General features: G+C 36.8%; 1 protein-coding gene across 1 annotated transcript; it reads left to right on the plus strand.

Annotated features, from left to right (window-relative positions):
• The first annotated feature begins 141 nt into the window (after positions 1-141).
• On the plus strand, positions 142-13,712 carry LOC128018345 (carnitine O-acetyltransferase-like). Its single transcript, XM_052603805.1, has 14 exons — positions 142-312; positions 2,167-2,445; positions 3,766-3,881; positions 5,616-5,669; positions 5,757-5,922; positions 6,138-6,312; positions 8,249-8,427; positions 8,541-8,641; positions 9,495-9,614; positions 9,722-9,844; positions 10,425-10,560; positions 10,648-10,710; positions 11,158-11,295; positions 12,555-13,712. Exons 1-14 carry the CDS (start codon positions 286-288, stop codon positions 12,765-12,767), a joined length of 1,890 nt encoding a protein of 629 aa, XP_052459765.1. The 5' UTR covers positions 142-285; the 3' UTR covers positions 12,768-13,712.
• The last annotated feature ends 29 nt before the right edge of the window (positions 13,713-13,741 follow it).

The raw sequence follows: 13,741 nt of genomic DNA on the forward strand, positions 1-13,741 counted from the left end.
TTTAGATTCGTGAAGTTGAAAAGTAGGCTATATTCATATATACAGTAGCCTATAGCGCTAAATGAAATCCCCTGCAGTTTGTTTACTACAGTGCAGGCCACTGAGGGTCAAAATGAGCTCATCGCTGCAGTGTCAGTGTTATCCGAGCGAGGGCGAAGGTGTGCGAGCCGTGTTTGGAACTTGTGATTGTGAAGAAAGTTTTGTTCGCCCTTGTAGCGCATAATGTCGGGGAGATCCTGTCCTGCAGCTGTCAGTTGAATTCTCCGGGATTATCTGCGTCAGATCATGCTGTGTGTCCTGACCAGAACTGCGGTAAGAGATGATTATTATCATAATGTACAATACTCACACTGAGATCAAACGCAGCAACTTCAACAGCTCATTGAACTCCTGATCAGTTGCATGCGCCAACAGTAGCAGTGAGGCCCGTGTATCTCTTGATGTGCTGCTCACTTTTTATTCATTGCAACATGATCGGAAACATTATATCTGTTGTGCATCATTTCGACTGTTGTTACGATCGCCTACAAACAGCAATTGACTTGTGACATGTTGAGATGATCAACTTAATTACAGCACAATTAAATCAACAATTAGCCTATGTCAATAAACAGGGATGGAAACGAGACAGATCGATCAATATTCACCATGTCCGTTCAAACAAGTTAAGTGGCATGTTTCTAAACGTGTGTGTGTGTGTGTGTGTGTGTGTGTGTGTGTGTGTGTGAGTGTGTGTGTGTGAAGGTCGTCGAGAAAGATCAGTTTTCCGAAGCACGACAGACGAAAGCCTCAATTTATATAAGACTTTTCATTTATTTTATTGTTTTATTTTCCATTTAATGGGATTTATTTATTCCCTTTTAGGAGGATATTTACTAATAAAACGCAAGTTGCATTTTTAGAAGAAAATTAGGCTAAATAAAATAATTTAAATAAATTGTACAATAACATTTGGACACAACTCATTTGGACACATGAGTCAATTACTATGTTACTCTATGAACCTCACCTGTAATATTACCCTCACAAGTAATATTTTAATCCCTCATTCATTCATTTATTCATTCACGCTGCATAAATGCTTTTAGTTAAATCTAAGTAATACATTTTATTACCGGAATCTAAAAATGAAGTGCTTTTTACTTAAAACAAGAAAAATCTTAATTTTAATTGCAAACAGAAACATGATTACTCCACTGGCAAATCATTTGCAAAATAAGAAAAATCCACATGAATACTTTGTCATTTTTCTTATGTAGAAAATGCATCTTTATTTAAGAATCTTTAAATATTTTGATTGGAAACAAGACAAAAATACTAAATTAGAAAAGCAGGTACATTTATTCATTTCACAGGTTTTCATCATAGACACTGTGACAGAAACGGCATGTACTGTCCTTTTATACAGCATCCTGTTGATGAGGAGGCTACATTAATTCGTAGGGAGAGACATTTACATCGGGAGAGGATTATTTCGATTTTTTTTTTGCCATATCCACATACATTTTTATTTGAGCGGTTCCATTTTTACATGGTAGTTTTCTATATAACATCAGCGATGCAGCGCACATTAGTAAGACTGCTGCATGCAGAGCGGTAAGGAAAGTGTGTCTCACTCTCGCACTCTTTATGATAATTTTTGTGTAGCTTCCTAAGCACAAACCCATCGAAAATTACTGAATGGGAGGATACCAGATGGAAGGGTAGTTTGAGATGTATGAAAGAGACTCTGAGTTATATTTATTTAATATGTCAAATGCTTGTAAAGTCATGTACCCTACACCTATGAACCTCTTATGCTCAAAGCTTTACCTGATTGAATTATGTTTTTATATTTCATGTTTAGCTGCTTTTCTTTTTTCTTCTTGTTTCTTTTGCCTGTGGGACACCCTGATACCATGAATGTAACAGTTTTTACCTTTGATATTATAACAGTGATTAAGAAAGAATTAAAGTCTTTATTGGGTGCTATAGCCATGATGAATCATAATTTCAGAGTCGAGTAATTGAACAAACACAGTTCAGCTATTTTGTACCTGAAAACTGAACCTGAGTTTCCCATCTCAGGTTAAGTCAACTCAGACTTGGTTGAACCTCATTATGGAAATGGTATCCTGTATATTCCCTGTCCTATAAATGTTTATAAATGATTCTTTGTGTTCTTAGACAAGGACGGGGCTGGTGAAGCCCTGCCGTCTTCTGAGTCCAGTGCCGGTTGTCCAGATTTGTGAGCGGCCGCTGGTCTATCAGGAGAGTCTCCCGAAGCTGCCCGTTCCTCCGCTGAAGCAGACATGCTCCCGCTATCTGGCCTCGCTCGACCCGCTGATCAGTGAGGAGGAGATGATGCACACTCGTCAGCTCATGGACGAGTTCCTGCAGCCTGGCGGCATCGGAGAGAGACTGCAGAAGAGCCTCGAGCGCCGGGCACGCAAAACTGAAAACTGGGTGCGGAAGAAGCACACACTTCAGTATAACTGTCTCAATATAACTATTTCATCACTTGTTTTTTTATTATTTACTTATAATAACTTACTTTTGTAGTATCCAAAATAATGTTGAATTATATTTTAATACCACGCATAAAATAGCCCTACTTCCTGCCCATATGGAAAAACATTTGGATGTTAAAGTGGGCTCCAATGCTTCTCATTGTTGTTTTTTCCGAGGTAAACCACATTACATGACTATTCACAAGCTGTTTTATTGACCGTATAAATGCTAGGAAATAAAATTATTATTTAATTTTCTCAAGTCTATTCAATATTTGTAGTGCGCCACCCAATAATCGCAATTAGCCTGTTTTGTTACTTTTAATATAACAAATCGAATCATTTAAGTTCTCTAATTTTTTTCACAAAATACAAATTATAAATGTGTTTTTCTGCTCTTTTAATGTGGCATGTGAATCAATAATTTCCTCTTTTCTGCTAGTTACAGCACAAAATAAATGTGAATGAATGTCAGAAGACATGTTGAAAAAAATCTGAACGGCTAAATAAAAAACGAATGTCACGTGCAATATATCGATCAATGTTTCGAAATCGTCAATAAAACCTCTTATGAATAGTCATAACAGTCATAATATTTACCTCAGAAATGCCAACAATGTAAAAAAAAAAGTTATTATTTTTGTGGAGTTGGTGGAATTTTTGCTTTCACTAACTTTATACAATCACACGTAACTAAAATCTGTAAACAGCAGACAAAAAAATTGCAGTGCATTCTAGCCAATCAGATAACGCAGAGGCGTGTCAATCATTTTGCATGTTATGTTGCTGACATGTCTGTGGAGGCGGGGCTTTTGCGACAAAGCTTGTAGTGAAAATGGGATGCTGGACCAATTACAAATTTATTTTTAAGTACACAGTTCTTTTTATTTTGCCTGTGTATTACACTTTTAACTACTCCAAATACCGTATTTTTCGGACTATAAGTCACACCTGAGTATAAGTCGCATCAGTCCAAAAATTTGTCATGATGAGGAAAAAAACATATATAAGTCACACTGGACTATAAGTCACATTTATTTAGAACCAAGAACCAAGAGAAAACATAACCGTCTACAGCCACCAGAGGGCGCCCTCTCGCGGCTGTAGACGGTAATGTTTTCTATTGGTTCATTTCTCTCGGTTCATGTCAAATTAATTTTGATAAGTCGCACCTGACTGTAAGTCACAGGACCAGCCAAACTATGAAAAAAAGTGCGACTTATAGTCCGGATTAATACGGTATATCAATTATTCCCCTCGTCATTGTATGATGCAGCTCTCGGACTGGTGGATGCAGTCATACCTGGACTCTCGAATGCCTGTGGCGATGTACACAAGCCCAGGGGTCGTTTTACCCAAAATGAACTTACAAGACCGTCAGGGACAAATGAGGTGGGTGACAATTAGGGATGGGTGATATATCGCATGTGATTGTCACGCGCATTTCGTTAAGCCAGTTCCCCTGATTAGCGGTAAATCGCCATCACCTGCTTTCAAATAGAGCAGCATTCAAAATCTGCGATAATGAACGTGATATTCCGTAGCTTGTCAGTGATCTACGGCTCTGTCTATTAAATGCCGCTCCATTTGAAAGCAGGTGATGTTACTTTTATTTGGGCAACATGACATAACTAAGCAAAAACATTGTAGTATTGAAGACAATGTGTGTTTGAAATATATGACTATTTAAGTGTATTCACACGATCGCTGTTCGCTGTACACAGCACTGCAAATAGTTTGGGGTTAGGAAGAAAAAATAATACATTAATACTTTAATTTACAAAGGATGCATTAAACTGACCAAATGTGATAGTAAATGTATGTTTCAAATAAATGCTGTTCTTTTGAACTTTCTATTCATCCAAAAAAATCCTGAATAAATGTATAAAAATTTCTACAAAAATATTAAGCACCATAACTGTTTTCAATGTTGATAAAAATAATAAATGTTTCTTTAGCAGTAGATCAGAACATTAGAATGATTTCTGAAGGATCATGTGACGCTGAAGACTGGAGTAATGATGCTGAAAATACAGCTTTACATCACAGAATAAATTACAATTTAATATATTTTCGATCCTCATTGCTCAAGGGCACAGTGGTGATAGTTCATGATAATTTCAGGATCAAGCCCCTTGATGGTCACCAGTCCAGAGCATGACATATATATGTGACCCTGGACCACAAAACCAGTCTTAAGTCGCTGGGGTATATTTGTAGCAATAGCCAAAAGTACATTGTATGGGTCAAAATTATATATATATTTTTTTATATTTTTCTTTTGTGCCAAAAATCATTAGGATATTCATGTTCCATGAAGATATTTTGTAAATTTCCTACTGTAAATATATTAAAACTTATTTTTCGATTGGTAATATATATTGCTAAGAACTTAATTGGGACAAATTTAAAGGCGATTGTCTCAATGGTAGATTTTTTTCGCACCCTCAGATTCCAGATATTCAAATAGTTGTATATTGTCCGATCCTAGTAAACCATACATCAATGGAAAGCTTATTCGTTCAGCTTTCAGATGACTTATAAATTTTAACTTAAAAAAATTACCCTTTTATGACTGGTTTTGTGGTCAAGGGTCATACATGTATGCGGATATGTTCTTAAAATGCAAAAAGTATTGAATTATTTCCAAACTCATGTTGGAGAGGTCTTTAGATTTGGGGTTTTAAATATCACATCGACCTTTACGCAGAGTTCTCACTTTGCTTGGCTATTTTTGGCATATGCCCTACTCATGGCATTGCACTGTTTTTTCAAAGGGATGTGCACTTCAGATTCAGCCCTGTTCCCCTTTTAGATTTGCCCTTATATCTGGGCAATCAACACCTATAGTGACATTTAATATCTAGACAGATACATTAACAGTGTGTTGTTTACTCTATAAAACCATTACATGTGTTGTGTGGTGTTAGTATGTAGTCTTCTGCTACATGATATCTATAGTCTGCCCTTTTTCAGCCACGGGTTAACAATATTTTTTAAACACTGACAGTCCTAAGTGTGAATGAAAAATAATCGTTTTTTTGACCTGAGTCCCTATTGTTTTGACAGTGACGTATGTTTTTATTGGCTGTTCAGATTTATTAATGATTTATCTCTTGATTATAGGTTTGCTGCTAAACTCATTGCTGGGGTTTTGGATTTCAAAAGTATGATTGATAGGTGAGTTATTTTCTTATTTTCTGAAGCAGTTGGTAATTGTACAGATGGATCAGTTTGTTTTAAAGGACGTTCTTTACCGTGGCACAGTGACACGTTGCCTGTGGAATATCTGGGTGGCAAGCCTTTGTGCATGGATCAGTATTATCAGGTGCTGTCTTCATGTCGGATCCCTGGACCCAAGAGAGACACTGTGGTGAACTACGCCAACGGAAAGACCCCTCCTACGCATATCACAGTGGTCCACAACTTTCAGGTGTGTCTTTGTAATCATATTTTACAATGTTACTGTTGTACTGAATTTTTTAGCATAAGAGTCTTTCAAAAACATTGCAAAAAATCCTATGACCCTAAACCTTTGATTGGGAGAGTTTATAGTTTATGCACGAGTTTTCAGTTTAGACTGATGCTTTGGTATTTTCCAGTGATGTTTATTTTGTTGCAATAAGATATTCTCTCTGTATTCCTCAGTTCTTTGTTCTGGATGTGTACAACAGCGATGGATCACCACTAACTGTAGATCAGCTCTATGTTCAGCTGGAGAAGATCTGGAACTCTTCCCTTCAGTCCAATAAAGAGCCGATTGGCATCCTGACCTCCAACCACCGCAACACCTGGGGCAAGGCCTACAACAACCTTATCAAGGGTGAGTCGACTGAAAAATTGTGTGCTGTGTGTTTGATAAAGTCAACGGGGTCAGACATGGCAGAATATTCCTATTTCTTAGGCCTTGTTCAGAATTTCAGTCCAAATCCAATTGTTTGTCCGATTGGAATCTGATTTCAAACCACGTATGAATGTAGCTTGAAATGGATTTGTAAAAATCTTATTAAATCATAAATCATATAAAAAGTCAGATTTTATCATTCGAAAGCTTAAAGACTGTCAATTCATCCTGTGAAAGCCGTTTTGAAACAGGAAATTATATTTCCATGAAAATGGTACTTTAAAGGGGGGGTGAAATGCTCGTTGATCTCCTGTTAATCTTGAGTACTTATAGAGTAGTACTGCATCCTTCATAACTCCACAAAGTCTTTGGTTTTATTATATTCATAAGAGAAAGATAGTCTGTACCGTTTTTTCCCGGAAAAACACGAGCGGCTGGAGGCGTGACGTGTGGGCGGAGCTAAAGAATCACGAGCGCCAGTAGGCTTTTGCGTTGAGAGAGTTTGGAAGCTGAGGAAAAAAACCAACCAAAACAAACCATGGCTAACAGATTCAGCGTATATTTATGATCCAGAATCAGATCCAGAGGCTGAAATTTAACAAGAGCAGCCTCAGCAACAACGTCTTAATGTGGTATGTACTGAAACTGTATATATTTGCTTAGCAGTTTTGGAAAATGACTAAGTTCCACTTTTTTTTTTTTTTTTAAGCTATACATGTGGAAAGTTCAGTTTGATTACAACGTCGCATGTTGTTTACTTGATGTGCTTACGCGCCAATAGCTAAGTTAACAACACAGAGATATTTGAAGCAGTTTTACTCGATCGTGATCCTTTTTCGTTGGGACTGCATTATCCTTAAGAAATAAACGATGTGCAAATCCGGCGTCAAACTGGGCCTTGTTTGTAAAACAAGCATCTTCGAAATGCAGGGAACAAACGCTTGCACAATTCTGTTGATGCTCTGTAAAAATAAACTCCATCCACTGGTCCTTTAAAGCTGTTTCTCTTTTGGTAATCTGTGCAGGGTTGTCTTGCCCTGGCAACCAAAAACACACGCCTTTTGGCACATTTCGCGACGCTCTCGCTCTGATCAGTGTCAGTGATTGTCTGTGCACAGCCTCTCTCTGCTCTGCTATAAGGGAGCGCGTGCTCTTCCGGCAGAAGTGCCCTTAGGACCCATATAAGGAAATTCCGCTCCATCTAACGTCACACATACTCGAAAAAAACTTTCTGAAACTTGTGACAAACCAGAAGGAGTATTTTTGGAACAGAAATACTCCTTCAAATGTACAACTTAACTTTTGAAACTTTGTCCATGTTTAGCATGGGAATCCAACTCTTTAACAGTGTAAAAAAACTCAGTATGCATGAAATAGCATTTCACCCCCCCTTTAAATCCTTTTAGTTGGCTCCTACCTCTAGAAAGGAAAGGTCTGAGTCAAGGATCCATATTTGGTGTCTGTTTAGTGAGAAAGATAATATTGTGACAGAAATGTATAAATTTGTGAATCGCCTAAACAAAATCTCACAGAAACCTCAATTTTTGTAATATCACCTTCAAATTTGGAACATAAGTTAGTTAGACATATGGCTTTGATTATATAGCAATTTTAAATTCCAAATTTGTTTTATATAATTTTTTTCAATAAATTAAACTTCTGTAACTTTACTTTTTATGTATGCATATACAATCTTAATGTGATATTTATTTAAATAGATGTTTTAAAATATTATATTCAAAATCTCGTTATTGCGTAACATCAAATTCTGATAAAGGATTGTGCACCTCTGCATACCTGTGAACCCTGTTTAATTGTTCCACTCTAGAGCTTGCATGAATTATTCAATACTGGCTGTTGTGTTAGTGGACACGGTGTTGATTTTCCTGTGCCACTCATCTTTATGTTGTTCCAGACAAGACAAATAAGGATTCAGTGAGGGCGATCCAGAAGAGCATCTTCACAGTGTGTCTTGATGCTCCAAAGCCACGTGTGTCAGATGAGATGTACTTTAACAAGGTGGCCGCTCAGATGCTCCATGGAGGAGGCAGTCGCTGGAACAGTGGGAACCGCTGGTTTGACAAAACACTGCAGGTTACTGTCATGCATGTATGATCACTGAACCAAGTGTATGTTCACAGGGTAGATAGGAATCCAGATATATAGGGATATTCTTCTGTACCTGGGCTCTTTTCTGTATCCCACAGTTCATAATTGGGGAGGACGGGTCGTGTGGACTCACCTATGAACATGCTCCGGCTGAGGGACCTCCCATTGTTTTCCTGGTGGACCATGTTGTTGACTATATGTAAGGACATGATATGATATAACTACCATTCAAAGTTTGGGATCGATATTTTTATATTTTAAATGTTTTTTATCCTCTTGCTAATCAAGATTGAATTTAATAAAACATTAATGCCGTGAAATATCATTAAAATTTAAAATAACTATTTTTTACATATATTTTAAAATGTAATTTATTTCCGCGATGTGAAGCTGTATTTTCAGCATCATTACTCCAGTCTTCAGTGTCACTCGATCCTTCAGAAATCATTCTAATATGCTGCTCAAGAAACATTTCTTATTATTATCAGTTGAAAACAGTTGTTAATATTTTTGTGGAAACCATGAAACATTTCTTCAGGATTCTTTGATGAATGTAAAGTTCATCAGTTTTTCATAAAAAAAAAATAGATTAGTAGAAACAGTAGTATAAATGTATTAATAAACAGGTATGCACCAATACTGATAAGTTGATAATTATTTTCATTATATCATCACATAGTTTTGTATAAATACATTACTAATATATAATAACAGTAAAAAATAAAATAGATTCTCATTTTAAATGCATCATAACATTATAACAGATTTGCTGAAGATTACATTTAACAGTGTTATGAAATATTATTATTATTATTTTTAAGATTAACTTTAAGGGAGTGTATATGAGTGTTTATCTAAATCTAATAATCTAAATGCACACTCAAACACCAAATATCAACTAACACCAATAAATCAAAAAACTCATATGATATGATGTTTTCCTGAACACAAGGCTCTGAATAGGTTTAATAATGTAGAGTTGTTGCTTTTTGTGAAAGTATGGTTGTTCAGAAAGGTTGTAGATAATATGGCATGCAACGTGTGTGTAATAGGAAGAGAAGTGAGATGGTTCGAGCTCCCATGATTCCTCTTGCTATGCCACAAAAGCTTCGATTCAACATCACACCAGAAATCAAGAAGGATATTGAGAAAGCCAAACAGAACATGAACATGTGAGCACATTTCAAAAATGTTATAATGGTGTTTAAATCAATATTAACCTATAATAAATTAATATTACATAATGTACCACTGTAATCCTCTTACATCCTCTGTCTAGAATGGTTCATGACCTGGACGTCCGAGTGCTCAACTTCACACACTATGGAAGAAAATTCCCAAAGTCTCATAAAATGAGTCCTGACGCATTCATCCAAATGGCTCTGCAGTTGGCATACTACAGGTGAGTTTGACATCCTAGTGCTGAATAAAGCTCTGAAACCTCTGCTCAACTACCTCTAAAGTCCCTAGACCTTCAGATAGCATATGTTCACATCCCTTTGGGTTCTCTCACTTCATTTCCTAGGTTGCATGCATGCCATTTATGCCACATTTCTTCTTGTCAACATCTTTAAAAGTCAAGTATGTAATTTCTTTTTATTTTAAAATACTGTCCTCTAAAATAGTTTCATGTGAAAACTTTCTGCATAGACACCTACATAGCCAAAGGGGGTTTGGAAACCATATTTTTACGCTATTCGGTTTAGTGCCACTAGTGGTATATAAATTACATACTTCGCCTTTAAAACATGCAATTCATTCAGGAAGTAAAGAATTGCAGAAACTTATACGAGTAGAAAAGTTGCATGTGCATAAAAAAATACCTGTTATTAGGAAACTTGTGTATTTATTAGAATTAAAGTGTGGTAAGGTATGGGTCTTCAGTACACCATAAATTGCTAACTAACAGGAAATGCAAGGGGATTTCATATGTACCCATAACCACGGCAGTCCACTAATGACTGATCTTGTTCCTGTGTTAGGATGTATCAGACGTGCTGTCCGACCTATGAGAGCGCATCTTTACGCATGTTCAAACTGGGAAGAACTGAAGCTATTCGATCCACCACCACAGAATCGCTGCAGTTCACAAAAGCCATGGATGATCCATCAACACACGTACAAGTTTACATTTTACTAGCGTTCTCATTTGAGTGCGTTTTGTGAGTTTTCGCTTATTTATTTCCATATTGTTCCAATCTGCAGAATAGTGAGAAAGCAGCACTGCTCGAAGAGGCCATCAAAGTCCACAGAAAGCACACACACATGGTGAGCATTGTTAGATATTGCTGTAGTTGGCTGAGCAATCATTTGGGTGGACTAGATTTCTCGAATACATTAAATAAGTTTGCTTGAGCAAAGTTCTTGAGGGGAGAAGAATTTATTGATTGTCATCCTTCAAACAATCTTAATCCAAAGTACTGTGACATGAGACCAGACCTTTATTCCTGGTAATAAATGTGCTACAATCAATACAATAACAACGCATGGAGAGCCCATGCTAATGATATGAGCCATATGGGTCACACCTTTGTAAACAGTTTCAGTTGATTGCATCTGAGGCACAATGTAAATGCATCTGAAATCTTTCAGCATCATATGATCTTAAAGGGGAGGTCTAATGCTATTTCATGCATTCTGACTTTACACTGCTAAAGAGCGGGTTTATCATGCTAAACATGACCCGAGTCTCCGTTCTTGTTTCCTTGTGATCAGGCCATCCATGGGCAGGGTGTAGAGAGGCACATGCTGGGTCTAAGGATGATAGCCATTGAGGATCTGACCTCTTTACCTGAGATCTTCATGGACACGTCGTTCGCTGTGGCTTCACATTTCAATCTCTACACAAGTCAGGTTTGTAAAATTTGGTTCTTGGCGGCTACTGCAGACCACGTACACACTGCATTTAAATACACTTGTCGCTTATTTGCACTTGATAACAATCTATATACACAGAACTTTAATGTAATAAATGGAAATAAGCTTGGAATTGATTCACTCTAATGACATCTTATATTGAATTATATCTTAATCTTTTTCAAATAAATGAAAATGAGTGGAAGCTGGGTTTGTCATGTAAAAAAATGACAAAAAAAGCATCATAAAGTAAACATAAGTTCACTTAGATTAATACTTTAAGTTGCTTTCTCCAAAACAGTTGTAATTTAGTTTTACATGACTATTTCCAACATTTATCAAGCTTATTTTTTGGCTACTGTACCTTTAAGACTTCTATACTGTATGTATATGACCTCTGTTATTATTAGCTAACCTCTGTGCATGGGAAATGAGTTGCAGTGCTTTCTTACATCTTGTGGGTTTTGCATAGTTGGCCTGCTTTACATTGTGTCCGGTTCACAAAACAAATGCTCACACAGTTTAGGAAGAAGTAATGAGATAAGGGGCCTTTCTATAAATAGACTTAACCTTCAAAGCAGGTTATATGCACTAGCATAAGTGCTAACCCTAAACCAGGAACAGCACAATGCTTGGTAGAATCCCAAAATCGAGATGCAAACAAATAATAGTACCCTCTTCTGGAATATCAATTCTACTTCTTTTCTAAATACTGAGTAGGCACTGATAATGAGGTTTGTCCCGGTGGTTATGGTTTTGTTAAAGACTCTTCTTGAGTAACAGTGTCTCACTGTCATGTAATCCCTTGCAAGTCATTCTGCCTTGTTGACGCCCTTTGATATAGTTTACACTACAGATACATAGCTTCAGTTAAAGAAAGGATTTGTTTTGGAATGTATTTACAAATGTATTAGTACTAGGGGTCTTGCAGTATAACAATATTGATGTACAGAAAGACTTTGTTTAACAGTCGCGAAGTAATTGCTTATACTAAAGAAGTACCTACTTGGAGAGTTTGCGATTTTGGACGCAGCCAGTTTAGCTACTACTGCTGGACAAAATCATGTCAGAGGAGGATAGTCGACCCACAGCTAGCCAGATCTTTGTATTCCAAAACAAAATCAATTTAATGATGCTAACATTGTTTGTGTGTACTGTCCCTTTAAGAGTTTGAATGGCGTGTAAATCTATCTTCTGCTGCTGTTGTGAAATGCATCATTTTCATGGAAGCTGTGGCTGTATTCTTTGTTTTTCAGGTTGGATCAAATACAGATTGTGTTATGTGCTTGGGACCCATGGTTCCTGATGGTTACGGTATCTGCTACAACCCCATGGATGACCATATCAACTTCGCCGTGACCGCCTTCAATAGCTGCGAGGAAACAAATGCCACAAAACTGTCAGAGTTTCTAGAGGCCTCGCTTCTGGACATGAAGACTCTTCTGGAGCAGGTGTCTAAGACCCAGTGAATGATGACACTTCATTAATGGCAAAAGACACCCTCGGATAAGTCCTGAAGCCCTTTCAGAACCCTTTCAGGAGGCTTTTACTACTTTCATTGTCATTAAACTGACTCCTATTGGTTTTCCATATCTTTAAGGTCACATGATTTTGTTTTCACTTTGCAGAGATTATAAGTAACTAAGAACACTAATCTTAGGTTGATTTCCTTGAAAAGTGTAAACATAAGTGACTATGTGGTGCTTTTAAACATTTGTTTTGATTTGTTTGAGCCTGACACTGGGACGTTAACTCAGTAGTGTGGGTTTGGGGCTGTTTGTCTGTTTGTCTAACCACTGGAAGTCAGGAAACCAGTTTGAAAACAGTCATTATTTTCACAGGGTATTTAGTGGCATAGAAATGACACACTTCACCTTTCAGGGAAGAGGACTAAGAGGCTACTACAGACATAAACACAAACTATGTTTTTATTTCAGTTTCAACTGTAGAAATTGCAAGTGTGAGAAGGCTCTTGATATTATTCAGTACCATTTAAAGTTAAACCAAAAGTATGCTTCAGTTTTTTTACATATGCGCTAGGGTAAGTGTGTACAGTTGGTGTGACATCAGTTTTGGCTTCTGTACATATTGTTTGTACTGTACAAGTGCAGTTTTTTTTTTTTTTTTTTGGTCACATACACTGGCCTGGGCCTGTTTCACAATTAGACAAAAAAAGAGGAGACCGAACAAAAAATCCACATTTAAACATCCATTATATACAGACATTATAATTTTGTTAAATTCATGTTTGTATTATTGATTTACTGTGTTTTTTAACTTGTTTGTATTGTTGCATTGTGGGACGAAAAAAATAGATTTCACTAAATTGCATCACATTTATAAGTATGTGACAAATAAAGAGTCCTTACTAACTAAAAAAGGACAATAAACTGCTGAATGCAGCAAAACACGTATATACCCACATTAATGAGCGCTTATGTGA

The sequence above is a fragment of the Carassius gibelio genome, chromosome A8 (genome assembly GCF_023724105.1).
Source record: "Carassius gibelio isolate Cgi1373 ecotype wild population from Czech Republic chromosome A8, carGib1.2-hapl.c, whole genome shotgun sequence".
NCBI lineage: Eukaryota > Metazoa > Chordata > Actinopteri > Cypriniformes > Cyprinidae > Carassius > Carassius gibelio.

What these genes read in the sequence shown, in the direction of transcription:
- LOC128018345 (XM_052603805.1), top strand. Translation starts at nt 286, where the DNA reads ATGCTGTGTGTCCTGACCAGAACTGCG. An exon ending in CACGCAAAACTGAAAACTGG is followed by an intron (nt 2,446 to 3,765) that starts GTGCGGAAGAAG and finishes TGTATGATGCAG; the next exon opens with CTCTCGGACTGGTGGATGCA. An exon ending in GACCGTCAGGGACAAATGAG is followed by an intron (nt 3,882 to 5,615) that starts GTGGGTGACAAT and finishes TCTTGATTATAG; the next exon opens with GTTTGCTGCTAAACTCATTG.